At 39.2% G+C, this 13,981-nt stretch overlaps 2 protein-coding genes across 3 annotated transcripts in view; one reads left to right on the top strand and one right to left on the bottom strand.

Moving 5' to 3' along the window:
- Positions 1–2,506: 2,506 nt before the first annotated feature.
- The window catches only part of LOC126092272 (cyclin-H), a 66,620-nt gene continuing 55,145 nt past the window's right edge, over positions 2,507–13,981 (top strand). The window contains exon 1 of one of the 2 annotated variants that reach the window (XM_049907789.1): positions 2,507–2,613. The gene's annotated coding sequence lies outside the window, so the exon portion shown is untranslated. Of the gene's footprint in view, positions 2,614–2,955; positions 3,523–13,981 lie in introns of those variants that run through there. The other variant, XM_049907788.1, reaches the window with a different exon arrangement.
- The window catches only part of LOC126092819 (cilia- and flagella-associated protein 45-like), a 134,300-nt gene continuing 124,235 nt past the window's right edge, over positions 3,917–13,981 (bottom strand). Inside the window, exons 8-9 of the mRNA XM_049908548.1 lie at positions 4,068–4,237; positions 3,917–3,983 (exon numbers count right to left, since the gene is read on the bottom strand). Of these exons, the coding sequence (XP_049764505.1) occupies positions 3,917–3,983; positions 4,068–4,237 (237 nt within the window). The remainder of the gene's footprint in view (positions 3,984–4,067; positions 4,238–13,981) is intronic.

Here is a 13,981-nt window from a genome sequence, read left to right as displayed (position 1 = left end):
GTTATCTAATTCTATCTCTCTCAACTAAAACATAGATCTTCGTCATGTACTGCACCCCATATTCCTCTCACCATACGATCAATAGAATCCAACGAATAGTACATAGTACATTCTAAAGCCAGTTTGTTCCTTTGCTTAATTAAAATTCGATGTTTTTTCCTTGTGGTAACTCCAACATAAATCTTGTACATTAAGAAGATGACCTTTTTCGTCTGCTTGTCTTTTCTTTTGAAGTAGAACAGCTGTGAATGATTCCATTCTTGATAAAGAATTAGTCTTCAAAGATATTTAGTAAGTAATTATGCAAGCTCATTCTGTATTAATTTTACTACAGGCTTTAATCGTTACTAATTAACTTTATCCATTTCTCACCCATCAAACACTGTCACAGGCCTTAGCTGTTATTATTTTTGAAATGAATTTTTTATTAGTAATTGTCACTGGCATGCATTCATCTCTTGAACAACACAAATTTTATTTTTTAAATTTGGGTTGCTTAAGCACTTTTTCTCTGTTTCTCATAGCAAAGTTTCATTCTATATTCTTGATCAATTGAAAAGATATATCTCAAAAGTGTAGTTTAATTCATCTCTCTTTTTATTTCCGAATTGCCTTATTCCATTGGAGATAATTGTTGCTATTGTCTATTTCACACATGCAACAATCTTTGCTGTTTGCCTATGTATCATTGTTCAATAGTCATCCCTTTGTCTATGTCTTTGTCATCTTACTTTTCTAAGATGTTGAACTTGTTGCTTAATTTAAGGTGGTACACCTCTCTCACCTTAAATACAATCTCATAATATGTATTGATCATTTATTGTCAAATGAGTTTGGTTCTTCCTATCATTGGTATACATTTTTGTTATGTGTCACACTAATCTATGATCATTTGGTATTCTTTAGAAAAAAAGTCACATCCTGGTCAGTTTCTGTATTGTTTGACAAAGTACAGTCTGTTTTATTTTTTTTATTCAATTTTTCCTTTGCAAAGTTCACCCACCATTTGTTTTCTTTTTTTACTGGAAGAAAGTGTTTGGTGCAAATATATTGTTCTTCCCAGCATATTCTTTTAATATTTGGCCTATGTTACTTCTGCAGTAAAACCCACATTTTTCACATATGACAATTTTTAGTCTTTGAACTTATTTGTGACAAAAACACTTCATTATCATGCTGAAGTCCCTTAGCTGACATTTATCTGTACTATTTGTAGACCTTCTATCTGTCATTTAAAAAAAGGTTTTATTGGTTATACAAAAATTTTTGTTCACTTTTAAAAGGACTTTTGATTGTATATTTTCAGTTTCTTCAGTATTACAGATATGATTTTAAATTTTCTTGTTGAGATTGAAGCTTATACCTGTATAATTCCTATCTATTCTTCTGCAACAAAACAAATTTTCTTGTTTTAATTTTATTTCATTTTCATTGCTTAGCCAGGATTCTGATAGCCCTCTTCATCCAATTCGATGGCATATATTTTCTCTTTAAACGCCATGACTGTATATTCAGATCCTACAATTACGAAATTTCTAGTCACAAATAGAAAGTACCACAGGCATTAGCATCTACAAGAGCCATCTTATTGTGCATTCAGTCAAGTTTTGAATAGCAAGATACAGTTAAACATAATTTATCAGGGCCTGAAGAGCTTAGACAAACAGTGTTAAAACTTGCATGTCTATGGCCACAGCAATCTCAGTCAGCCCTAAGTGCTCCTAAATTTCAAAGCCAGAGATCAACATGTCCAGTTCGATGCTGATCACACGCCAGCAAAGCCCTTGAGTCGATATTATAATTTGGCAGTTAGTTAATTGTGGGAGATTTATAAATCGTTCAAAGCTTCGAGTTTGCTAACATTGATGCACCACACTGTCTACAGGGTGGATTGGTAAGCAACACATTCATATTTTCTATCCACAATCTTCCCAGGATGAATACGGTATGTTATCATTTCTAACACCTGCTTGAATTCCTAGATTCGACATTGAGATCTAATGCAATTGGTCCTAATAATTAACATTAAACAGTAATTAATAGCTCATCCTTGTAGAGTGACCCTTTGCAGCACTTAAGTTATCGCTATTTAATCTTAATTATCTGTACAAAATTACTAGACAGGGACTAGACTCAACAACAGAAAACCAAAAGTCTCTCTGTGCTCAGCAAATGCCATCAAATATGGTTTGTCATGCAGTAGCAAGTCACCAAGAAGTGTCGCTTATTTATTATTATCTTAGTGGAAAAAGGGTTTGTTTGGAAATGCGGTTTAATTCTTACAAGCTAAGTAAATCAAGAGCGCCTTCTCAAAACGACTCGTAAATTTTACCCTGCACTGTTTTCTCTAGAGCAGAAATATAAATACTTCCCCTAGATGCAATGTAAATGTTTCGTCATGATTTCACATCAAGCTTTATTGTGGGCGAAAAGGACAACAAGTTTGAGACTTGATGCTGTATTTCACAGGCTATTCATGTTCGCACCCATCAGGCGACCATGGACTAAACAGTTCACAGCAACATCTGTGGCATGTGAAGGCAAAGAGTAACTAAATAGTAGCTTCCAACGAATAACTTTGTAATATTTTGGTTGTGAGTGCGTACACATGCGGTGAGTTTTGTGACGTTCAGATATTTAAAGAGTTTGCTGTAGTTTTAAATTGTCAATCGATATTTCGTGGTATTAAATTGTTACATACCCTTTTGTTATATTCGATCGTCGTCTGTAAATACAGTTTCTGAGTGTCGTGTTGTCCCTAACGTAAATGTTTGGTGGTAAATCGCCTCGAAATATTATGCAAGAGTCACCAGATATTTTCAGCCTCTCATTTCTTGTTTCGCTCCCGACGAAGAAACACAGAATGAAATGATGCTCCCCTTCTGCATCAGGTTGCTATACATAGTTTTTCGATACTGTTTTTATTGCGTGCTCAAATAATCTTCAAAAGTTTGACAGAGAATTTATGCTTTATGGCACTCCGTGGTATGGATTTTCAGTGTGGTTTCTCTCGACATAAAAATACCTTCCGTACTATGAACACTGAATGAAAGGTCTTTCGTTGTGGCATTTACTGACTGTGCACATACGTAAATATTTATTTAAACTATAAAGCGAAGATTCTTACCTAAATTCCACACAGAATAAGACTGAGAAAATTATATAGAGATGCTGTAATGAAATTGCTGTTCTTAGCAAGCTGAGCTCCAAATTCAGTTCCATATTATCCTAAATGCCACCAAGAAGAACCATCAGACATGTGAGAAAAATCAAGGTTAAATCTGTACAGTGATGCCTAGATGTTCTATTGATGCTTAAACAGGCTAACTTATCAGTAAAGCCATAAATTTGAAAAGAAAAAGAAAAATCCAATGTTAAGTTCCTAAAAGCTGAATATCCGTGTGTCAACATTAAAATATAAAAGAATGACCTCCTACATGCTGTAGCATTAGAGGCCTGTTTATAATAGGAATTGCTACTTTCATTGCAGTAAATAGAAATTTTCACTTATTGAATATCCAGGTAATTGAATAACTATTCAGTGAATATTTTTTAAGAAATAGCAGCTTGAGTAGGTAATGAGATGAGAAATAGGTAGTGCCATAGTACACATTCGGAGTAAAGTCTGGGTGTTGGTTAAGAGAAAAAATTGTTTACGTAGTAAGATCATAAGCATAAAGTTTCATGTGAGGAAAGGAAAGACAAAATGTAAGTAGTAGTTTCGTGAAAATTGGTGATTTAGAAATGTTAAAGAAATATTTGACAAGTACTCAAATTTATTTCTTGTTTTTCCTTCTTTCATTGTTTAAATATTTGTGTTTTGAAAATTACTTACAAAGTTTTAAATAATATAGAAATTAAATTGTTTGAAAAAAGATTGTCTAATTTACTTTCCATTTCATATGAAGGAAAACTCTTACTCTTTGACAAGCTTCAGTTGTCTTTCAACTTCCTTGATGTAAACTTCAGGTAACTTATCCTTCCTGAAATATATAACCAGGTTGAGCAGCATGAGGACCTTATTTAGATATAGTTTTGTTAAGGAATCAAAATTTGGATTGTCGTACCTTAATTCCCTCACTTTCCGGATCATGGTTTCTTTTATGTGACGTTCACAGCGCTTTTCTTCTTCCTTCAGAATTTCTATTTCCTTGAAAAGCTCTTGTCTCTGTCTGATGCGTTCTTGTTCCTTTTCTTGTATTTGTTTAATGACTGCTTGTCTGTGTTTGATTGCCTCCTGCAAGCATTATGTATCTGTAGGCCCAGTTACTCTTCTAACAGCAGTAAACACAAAATTGATTTTTTGTTAGCAGTCACATCTCTAAGACATTTCAAATATTTTTCCTCTGCATGTGATCAGTGTTGTGGAATGATAAGTCACTGCTGAGAAACAGAATGTCACTTTTGGTAGGCCCAAATACTTAATGTCTTCTGTTTTGGTTGTGATGCATTAGCTTAAACTTTAGCATAACACCACAGACAGAGCAATAAAAACTTTTCAGTAATACATGCTTTACAGTATATAGTTTCCACCCATTATGCACAGCTTAGGTTACGTATTGGCCCATGATCTAGGTTAAGTTGGAAGATGACAATTTGGTCACAAGTTGGCGAAGTCAATGAATATGAAAGCAGAAAATCTGACTGTGGTAACAACTGACCTGTAGTGAAGTCTAATGTTTATGTCTGGCATATTGGAAAATATAAGGGGTGTTCAGTACATAACTTTTACCCCAAACACTATTTTTTCATGTAGACTGAAACACGATTCAAGACCTTTATGCCATCTTCAGTGGATTTTCTTTATTCAGCTCTGTGAAATGTGAACATGTTTTCAGCGAAAATTATTCTATGAAAATTTGGCTTAAAACTGTCATTGTTTGATGTCATTACCTTAGTTTACATTACTGTGTTATGGGGGATCCTCAGTGCTGAGCTGAGTATTGGCAGCTTGTCATCTGTGACTAAATGAAGTTAAATTTAATTTGAGTTGTGAGTTACCACGTCTCTTTACACTTGAACGTCATTCTGTTGTGTGAAGATATTTATCGACTGAATTTGTGATTAATTACATTTAGCTTTTACAAATCATCTTTCAACTGCATATTCTCATGGGCTGTTGAGAAGCACACACAAACAACACATGTAATGCCAAAGTTTGTTTGTTAATAATACTTTTCAGATCTGCCAGAAGTGTGTGTGTGGGGGTGGGGGGGGGGGCGGTGGACTGAGGACTGAGACTTGAGGGTCAAGAGGAATGTTCAATACAAATGGTCAGCTAATGTTTATGGCTGCTGTCAATGTACCGTTTGGTGCATATATTCATAATTTTGTTGTTAGTTGGGATAGCCAATGAATTTGAAAGCAAGAAAAATAAAACTTGTGGTGACACACAGATCTGTAGTTTCATCTCAACGCTTTCCTGAAATCAAAGATTACAGACTGTGTCAATGGTCAAGGTGAACAGCAACAGTGAAGACAGCTGACTGTGGCTCCACCAGTGAGATATCTACCAACAGGTAATATGGTCTGACTGCCAACTTGATTGTAATGCTTGTGCAGAATACTCAAAGCTTGCTGTATATTAAAGAACAGCGGACACCTTCAACAGTCTCTGATGGCTCGCCTGAGGTTGACTGGCAGGACTCTAGTCGAAATATTATGGAGTGTAATGTGATTCTTCAGTTTCTTCTGGCGTATTTGTTGCTCGAACAGTCCACGGTTATACTGCTGGTTCATAGTGTCCAGCGGGCACAACATTTCGGCGATCAGACATGTCGCCATTGTCAGGTGCGCTGACGAACTGAGCTCCTGAGGGCGGGCGGCCAATTTAAATCCCCTCCCCCCCACGGGCCGCTCTCTTCGCCGTCCGCGCCAGCGGTTGCGAAGATGCGGGTGTCAGAAGAGAGCGGCCCGCGGGGGGGGGGGGGGGGGGGGAAGGGGATTTAAATTGCCTTAGTTGCAGTCTTGTTAAGAATGTATGGGTGTTTTGAAGATTTTCAGTTACTGCCATAATTACACACATCAAAACAAGTTTTGCATCATCTCAGTTGCAAGAGTTACGGAACCTGTACAGAACATTGGAGTAGGGATCAACATAAACATAATTTCTGCCTTTTATTCCTCATGTAAATCACACATTGCATGTTGTACACCATACAGCGAGACCTTCAGATGTGGTGGTCCAGATTGCTGTACACACTGGTACCTCTAATACCCAGTAGTATGTCCTCTTGCATTGTTACATGCCTGTATTTGTTGTGGTATACTATCCGCAGGGTCATTAAAACACTGTTGGTCTATATTGTCCCACTCCTCAATGGTGATTCGGCATAGATCCCTCAGAGTGGTTGGTGGGTCACGTCGTCATAAACAGCCCTTTTCAATCTATCCCAGGCATGCTGGACATTCTAATTGAGCAATTAAGTTATCCTGAAGTATGTCATTCACAAGATGTACACGATGGGGGCGCGAATTGTCATCCACAAAGATGTATGCCTCGCCAATATGCTGTCGATATGGTTGCACTATTGGTCGGAGGATGGCATTCACGTATCGTACAGCCGTTACGGCGCATTCCGTGACCACCAGTGGCGTACGTCGGACCCACATAATGTCACCCCAAAACAACATGGAACCTCCACCTTGCTGCGATCGAGCGGGGTGGCGCAGTGGTTAGACATTGGACTCGCATTCGGGAGGTCGACGGTTCAATCCCGCGTCCGGCCATCCTGATTTAGGTTTTCCATGATTTCCCTAAATCACTCCAGGCAAATGCTGGGATGGTTCCTCTGAAAGGGCACGGCCGACTTCCTTCCCACTCCTTCCCTAATCCGATGAGACCGATGACCACGCTGTCTGGTCTCCTTCCCCAAACCAACCAACCTCCACCTTGCTGCACTTGCTGGGCAGTGTGTCTAAGGCGTTCAGCCTGACTGGGTTGCCTCCAAACACGTCTCCGATGATTGTATGGTTGAAGGCGTATGCGACACTTATTGGTGAAGAGAACGTGATGCCAACCCTGTGCGGTCCATTCAGCATGTTGTTGGGGCCCCTCTTTACTGTACTGCATGATGCCGTGGTTGCAAAGATGCACCTCACCATGGATGTCAGGAGTGAAGTTTCGCATCATGCAGCCTATGGCGCACAGTTTGAGGCATAACACGACATCCTGTGGCTGCACGAAAAGCATTATTCAACATGGTGGCGTTGCTGCCAGGGTTCCTCCGAGCCATAATTCGTAGATAGCGGTCATCCACTGCAGTAGTAGACCTCAGACGGCCTGAGTGAGGCATGTTCCTAGATAACAGAACGCAGCATGTCATTCTCAATGGAGAGAAGTCTTCCGAAGTAAGAGTGATTTCAGGTGTGCCACAGGGGAGTGTCGTAGGACCGTTGCTATTCACAATATACATAAATGATCTTGTCGATGACATCAGACGTTCACTGAGGCTTTTTGCGGATGATGCTGTGGTATATCGAGAGGTTGTAACAATGGAAATTGTACTGAAATGCAGGAGGATCTGCAGCGAATTGACGCATGGTGCAGGGAATGGCAATTGAATCTCAATGTAGACAAGTGTAATGTGCAGCGAATACATAGGATAGATCCCTTATCATTTAGCTACAAAATAGCAGGTCAGCAACTGGAAGCAGTTAATTCCATAAATTATCTGGGAGTACACATTAGGAGTGATTTAAAATGGAATGATCATATAAAGTTGATCGTTGGTAAAGCAGATGCCAGACTGAGATTCATTCGAAGAATCCTGAGGAAATGCAATCCGAAAACAAAGGAAGTAGGTTACAGTACGCTTGTTCGCCCACTGCTTGAATACTGCTCAGCAGTGTGGGATCTGTACCAGATAGGGTTGACAGAAGAGATAGAGAAGATCCAACAGAGAGCAGCACGCTTCGTTACAGGATAATTTAGTAATCACGAAAGCGTTACGGAGATGATAGATAAACTCCAGTGGAAGACTCTGCAGGAGAGACACTCAGTAGCTCGGTACGGGCTTTTGTTGAAGTTTTGAGAACATACCTTCACTGAAGAGTCAAGCAGTATATTGCTCCCTCCTACGTATATCTCGTGAAGAGACCATGAGGATAAAATCAGAGAGATTAGAGCTCACACAGAAGCATACCGACAATCCTTCTTTCCACGAACGATACGAGACTGGAATAGAAGGGAGAACCGATAGTGGTACTCAAGGTACCCTCCGCCTCACACCGTCAGGTGGCTTGCGGAGTATGGATGTAGATGTAGATGTCATTGACAGTTCCTGTCTCTCTTTATCTCCTCCATGTCCAAACAACATCGCTTTGGTTCCTTCCGAGACACCAGGACTCTTCCCTTGTTGAGAGGCCTTCCTGACACTGAGTAGCAATGTGGATGCGATCGAACTGCGGTATTGACTGTCCAGGCATGGTTGAACTACAGACAACATGAACCATGTACCTCATTCCTGGTGGAGAGACTGAAACTGATCAGTTGTCAGAACCTCTCCGTCTAATAGGCGCCACTCACACATGGTTGTTTACGACTATGGGTGGGTTTAGTAACATCTCTGAACAGTCAAAGGGACTGTGTCTGTGACACAGTATCCACAGTCAGCATCTATCTTCAGGAGTTCTGGGAACTGGGGTGATGCAAAACCTTTTTTGATGTGTGTAGAAATTGAAATCTCCATAACAGCCAGAGGAACACATTTCACTGGAGTGGCTGCCACTAGCTGCACCCCAGAGCTACTGGTGAGAGGGGCAGTTGAGACTTTGGTTTCGAGTACTTTGTACTGAACCAATGCCCATTCTCCATTTATGAATTGGATTTTGTGTTATGTGTGGCTAGGAACACAACACCTGTTCAGGAAGAAAATCCATGATAGATTACACCATCACATGGCATCTCCCAGGTACAGCTTATGTCTTTCTGTATAACAATACTTGGGAGACATTAGATTTCCCCAATCCTTTGAGGGATCTGATAATAGTATTCCTCCTGAAATGAGGCAAGGATTGTGCTTGGCCAAGTGGCTATTTCACTCATTATGTAGGAAAAATCATGGTGTGGAAGGTAAAGACATGCCTTGTCTGAGTTCTTGAGGCTAAACAGTTCCCAGACACTTCACTTCAGGTTTTTGAGATCATTTGGCCATTGATAACCTGCACTTGTTGGAGCTGACTAGATCCAATGTGCTATCCTACACAAGCAACACTTCACTATTATGTTTTTGGACCTTGAGTGCTTTAAATATCACTTGGAGACCTAATAGCTTCGAGCATTTCTATGAATGTAACCACCTACTCATATTTCTTCGATTTTTCCTTTCGTGTATCTTCAGGTATCACATTGGCAGAGTCCCTTTAAATTGGTCCTTGAATGTTGTGTCCTAAGTATTACTATCTTTGCTGTTAGTAACAGTAGCATTAGCTGCACTGTTGAAAGACTAATGCAACAGTAGTGACTAAGACGAATCATCCTACACATTAGTGTCAGCCATTATGTGTGCAAAAAAGTCAACATCTTAGACTTCTGAGGGACACTATTTTGAGTGTGTAAGAATCAGTAAGATTACAGTTTTTTTTCTTATCATAAATTAATAGACCTTATGGAAATGATAACCAGGTCCTTTATAGTACTCAGTATCCCGAAGTGTGTCAGTCACAACTTTTGGGTAATAGACAGAACACATCTTCTCTTAGTTTTATAACACTGTTGCGAAGTCTGGTTTGGGTGTCAGGCATATGGATCAACAAGACTTGTGCATTTGAAGACTCCTACATGAGGTCTTAATACATGTTCCAAGTGGGTACAGGACTCATCCCACGCTCATCCTCTGTTATGAGGATGGCCAGCTCGCTTTACCCAAATAGGTGCAATTCCTCATGGTGCATTAGCTATAAGTATTTATTTGATGCGCAGTTACCAGTATTACATCTGCTGTGACCACTACTCTTATAAATTGCACTAGCAAATTGTTTGTGAGCAACAAAGCTAATTGGGGTTCACAAAAAAGCATATTAAATGTCTTTTGTTGAGAAATTCACTCCGCTTCCTGCCCAGGCTTTGCGGCTGGCTGTGACAACATAGTCTCGATAAAATCAACATTAGTTTCAGCGTCCTGGAATATGAGCAACAACATTCTGGTTATCTTTCATAAAACCAATTTTAAAACATCTTGTTCTAGCATAGCAGTTGTTTGCAAATTTCCATTGAAGGGTCTAGTCAAAGGCAACTACTGTGATAGTGGCCTTGAGATCCAAAGTAAAAACTCGCGGCCTATCAAAACTTTGATACTAAACTACTACCGAAGCATTGATAACAAAGTTACCAAATTTGCTGCCTTCCAGGAAAGATCTCAGGCACAAATTACACACAGAATTGAGATCTGGGTGAAACCTAAAGTAGGAAGCTCTGAAATATGTTGTCTAGCCTTGTTGCAATTTAGTCTGACAGTGAAGTTATCTAGATGTGAGTAACTGTCCTAAGTGAATTCAAATCAGTCATCAGATGGTTTTACTAGCCACTTGATTCTGCCACAACAATTGTAGTCACCAAAGTAAGTCCAAGCTCAGTAGTACAATAGTACCCCAACCAAGCAGTATTAGTTGGAGACAACATTAACCCACCAAGTATAGACTGGTAAGTCTATAGATTCATTGCAGATGGTACAGGCAGACAGTCTTCTGTTGTAGCTCTGAACACATATTCCGTAAAATGTCTTGACAACCCACGCACAATAGAACTATTTCAGACCTTGTAGCTACAAAAAGGCCTGACCTTAATTGGTGGTGTCACAGTAGACACAAGAATCAGTGAATATGTTGTCATTGTAGCAATGATGGTTACTAATGTTAATAAATCCATCAAGAAGGCTAGGAGAATTTTTATCCTGGAAAGAGTAGGCAATAGATGCACAGCATTTAGTTCCAATACGTTGGACGTAATATGCACTTATAGGGCAGCGTCTTTGATTACTAATCAAATTGTCCTCAATCCTGGATTCAAACCCTGCCACTGCTTATATTTTGAATAAAAATCACCAGCAATGGTGGCCAAAACTTCCAGGATAAGAAGTCACCCTCATTCTGTCAATGGTCTTGTCAAAAGAGGATAGAGGAGTGGACAGAGGTCCAAGGCATTCTCTTGCCCTCAGAGTGGGAAACTGCCTCTAAAAGGCAGAAGAATCACCAATGATCAATGACATGAGGTTGCAGAAGGCAATGGAAACCACTGCATTAAAGACACACAATATGTATCCACAGAATATGTGGCCTGTAATTGGAAAAGTGTTGTGATGATCTCTCCATTGGTAAAAGATACCAGAATAGTTCCCCATTCAGATCTCTGGGAAGGTACTGTTATGGATGAGGTGACTGTGAGAAAAGTATTGAATAACTAGTGAAAGGATAACATTCTATGAGTTGGAGCATGGAATGTCAGAAGTTTGACATAACAGAGAAACTAGAAAATCTGAAAAGAGAAATGCTGAGGCACAATCCAGGTATAGTGGAAGTCAGTGAAGTGAAATGGAAAGAGGACAAGGATTTCTGCTCAGATGAGTGTAGAGTAATATCTACAGTAGCAGGAAATGGTATAATGGGAGTAGGATTTGTTATGAATAGGAAGTTAGGGCAGAGTGAGTTACTGTGAACAGTTCAGTGATAGTGTTGTTCTCATCAGAATCAACAGCAAACCAATGATGACAATGATAATTCAGGTATACATGCTGAAATTGCAAGCTGAAGATGAACAGGTAGTGAAAATATATGAGAATATTGAACAGGTAATTCAGTACATAAAGGGATATGAAAATATAACAGTCATGGGGAATTGGAATGCAGTTATAGGGGAAGGAGTAGAAGAAAGGTTATGGGAGAATATGGGCAAATCAGGTGATGCTGAGGGAATTAGATTAGGAAATGGGACACTTAAAGTAGGAAATGAATTTTGCTATTTGGGGAGCAACATAACTGATGATGGTCGATGTAGAGAGGATATAAAATGTAGACTGACAATGGCAAGGAAAGCATTTCTGAAGAAGAGAAATTTGTTAACATCAAGTCAGTTATATGTCAGGAACTCATTTCTGAAAGTATTTGTGTGGAGTGTAGCCTTGTTTGGAAGTGAAACATGGATGATAAATAGTTTAGACAAGAAGAGAATAGAAGCTTTTGAAGTGTGGTGCTGTAGAAGAATGCTGAAGATTAGATGGGTTGACCACGTAACTAATGAGGAGGTATGACTAGAATTGGAGAGAAGAGAAATTTGTGGCACAACTTGACTAGAAGAAGGGATCGGTTGGTAGGGCATATTCTGAGGCATCAAGGGATCACCAATTTAGTATTGAAGGGCAGCGTGGAGGGTAAAAATCATAGAGGGAGACCAAGAGATGAATACACTAAGCAGATTCAGAAGGATGTAGGTTGCAGTAGGTACTGGGAGATGAAGCAGCTTGCAGAGGCTAGAGTAGCATGGAGAGCTGCATCAAACCAGTCTCTGGACTGAAGACCGCAACAACAACAACTAGGAATGAGAGAAGAGAAAGACTAATTGAATCCTGCAGTAAATTTCAGCTAGTAATAGCGAATACTTTGTTCAAGAATCACAAGAGGAGGAGGTATACTTGAAAAAGACCAGGAGATGTGGGAACACAATTTAGTAGTGATGAAGAATAGGCTGATTTTAAAGAGACTAGTCAGGAAAAGCAATGCACAAAAAAGTGGAACAAGGAAGTAATAAGGAAAGAGGAGATAAGCATGAAGTTCTCTGCAGCAATAGATACTGCATAGAGAATAGCTTGATAGGCACTTCAGTTGAAGAGGAGTGGACATCTCTAAAAACTTCAATCAGAGTAGTTGGAAAGAAAAACATAAGTACAAGATGGTAACTGCAAAGAACCCGTGGCTAACTGAAGCAATACTTCAGTTTACCTATGAATGAAGGAAATACAAAAGTGTTCAGGGAAATTCAGGAACACTGAAGTATGAGTCACTTAGGAATGAAATAAATAGAAAGTGCTGGGAAGTTAAGGCGAAATGGGCTGCGGGAAAAACGTGAATAAATCGAAAAAAGACATGATTGTCGGAAGGGACTCAGTATACAGAAAAATCAAAGCAACCTTTGGTGAAATTGAAAGCAAGGATGGTAACATTAAGAGTGCATCAGAAACTCCACTGTTAAGTGCAGAGAAGAGAGCAGATAGGTGGAAAGACTACATTGAAGGCATCTGTGAGGGAGAAGACTTGTCTGATGATGTGATAGGAGAAGGAACAGGAGTTGATAAAGAAGAAATGGGGTATCCAGTATCAGAATCAGAATTTTAAAAAAGCTCGGGAAGACTTATGATCAAAGAAGGCAGAAGGGATACATAACATTCCATCAGAATTTTTAAAATCATTGGGGGAATTTGGAAAAAAATGAATATTCATGTTGATGTGTAGTAGTATAATTCTGATGATACACCATTTGACTTTTGGAAAAACATCATCCACACAATTCTGAAGATTGCAAGGGCCAACAAGTGTGAGAATTATTGCACAATCAGCAGAATTATTGCATCCAAGTTGCTGACAAGAATAATATACAGAAGAATGGGGAAAAAATTAGGATCTGTTAGATGACAACCAGTTTGGTTTTAGGAAAGGTAAAGGCACCAGACAGGAAATTGTGGCATTATGGTTGATAATTTAAGTCAGACTAAAGAAAACTCAAGACATGTTCATAGGCTTTTTTGACCTGTAAAAAGCATTCAGCAATGTAAAATGGTGCAATATGTTTGAAATTCTGAGAAAAATAGGGATAAGCTGTAGGGAAAGATAGGTGATATACAATATGTACAAAAACAGAGAGGGAACAATAGAGTGGAAGATGAAGAAAGAAGTGCTGGAATTGAAAAGGGTGTAAGACAGGAATGTAGTCTTTCACCTTTATTGTTCAGTCTTGACATCGAATAAGCAATCGCAAAAATAAAAGAAAGGT

The sequence above is a fragment of the Schistocerca cancellata genome, chromosome 7, assembly GCF_023864275.1.
Source record: "Schistocerca cancellata isolate TAMUIC-IGC-003103 chromosome 7, iqSchCanc2.1, whole genome shotgun sequence".
Lineage (NCBI taxonomy): Eukaryota > Metazoa > Arthropoda > Insecta > Orthoptera > Acrididae > Schistocerca > Schistocerca cancellata.
The sequence above is the reverse complement of the archived record's forward strand: the minus strand, read 5'-3'. Positions and strand labels throughout refer to the sequence as shown.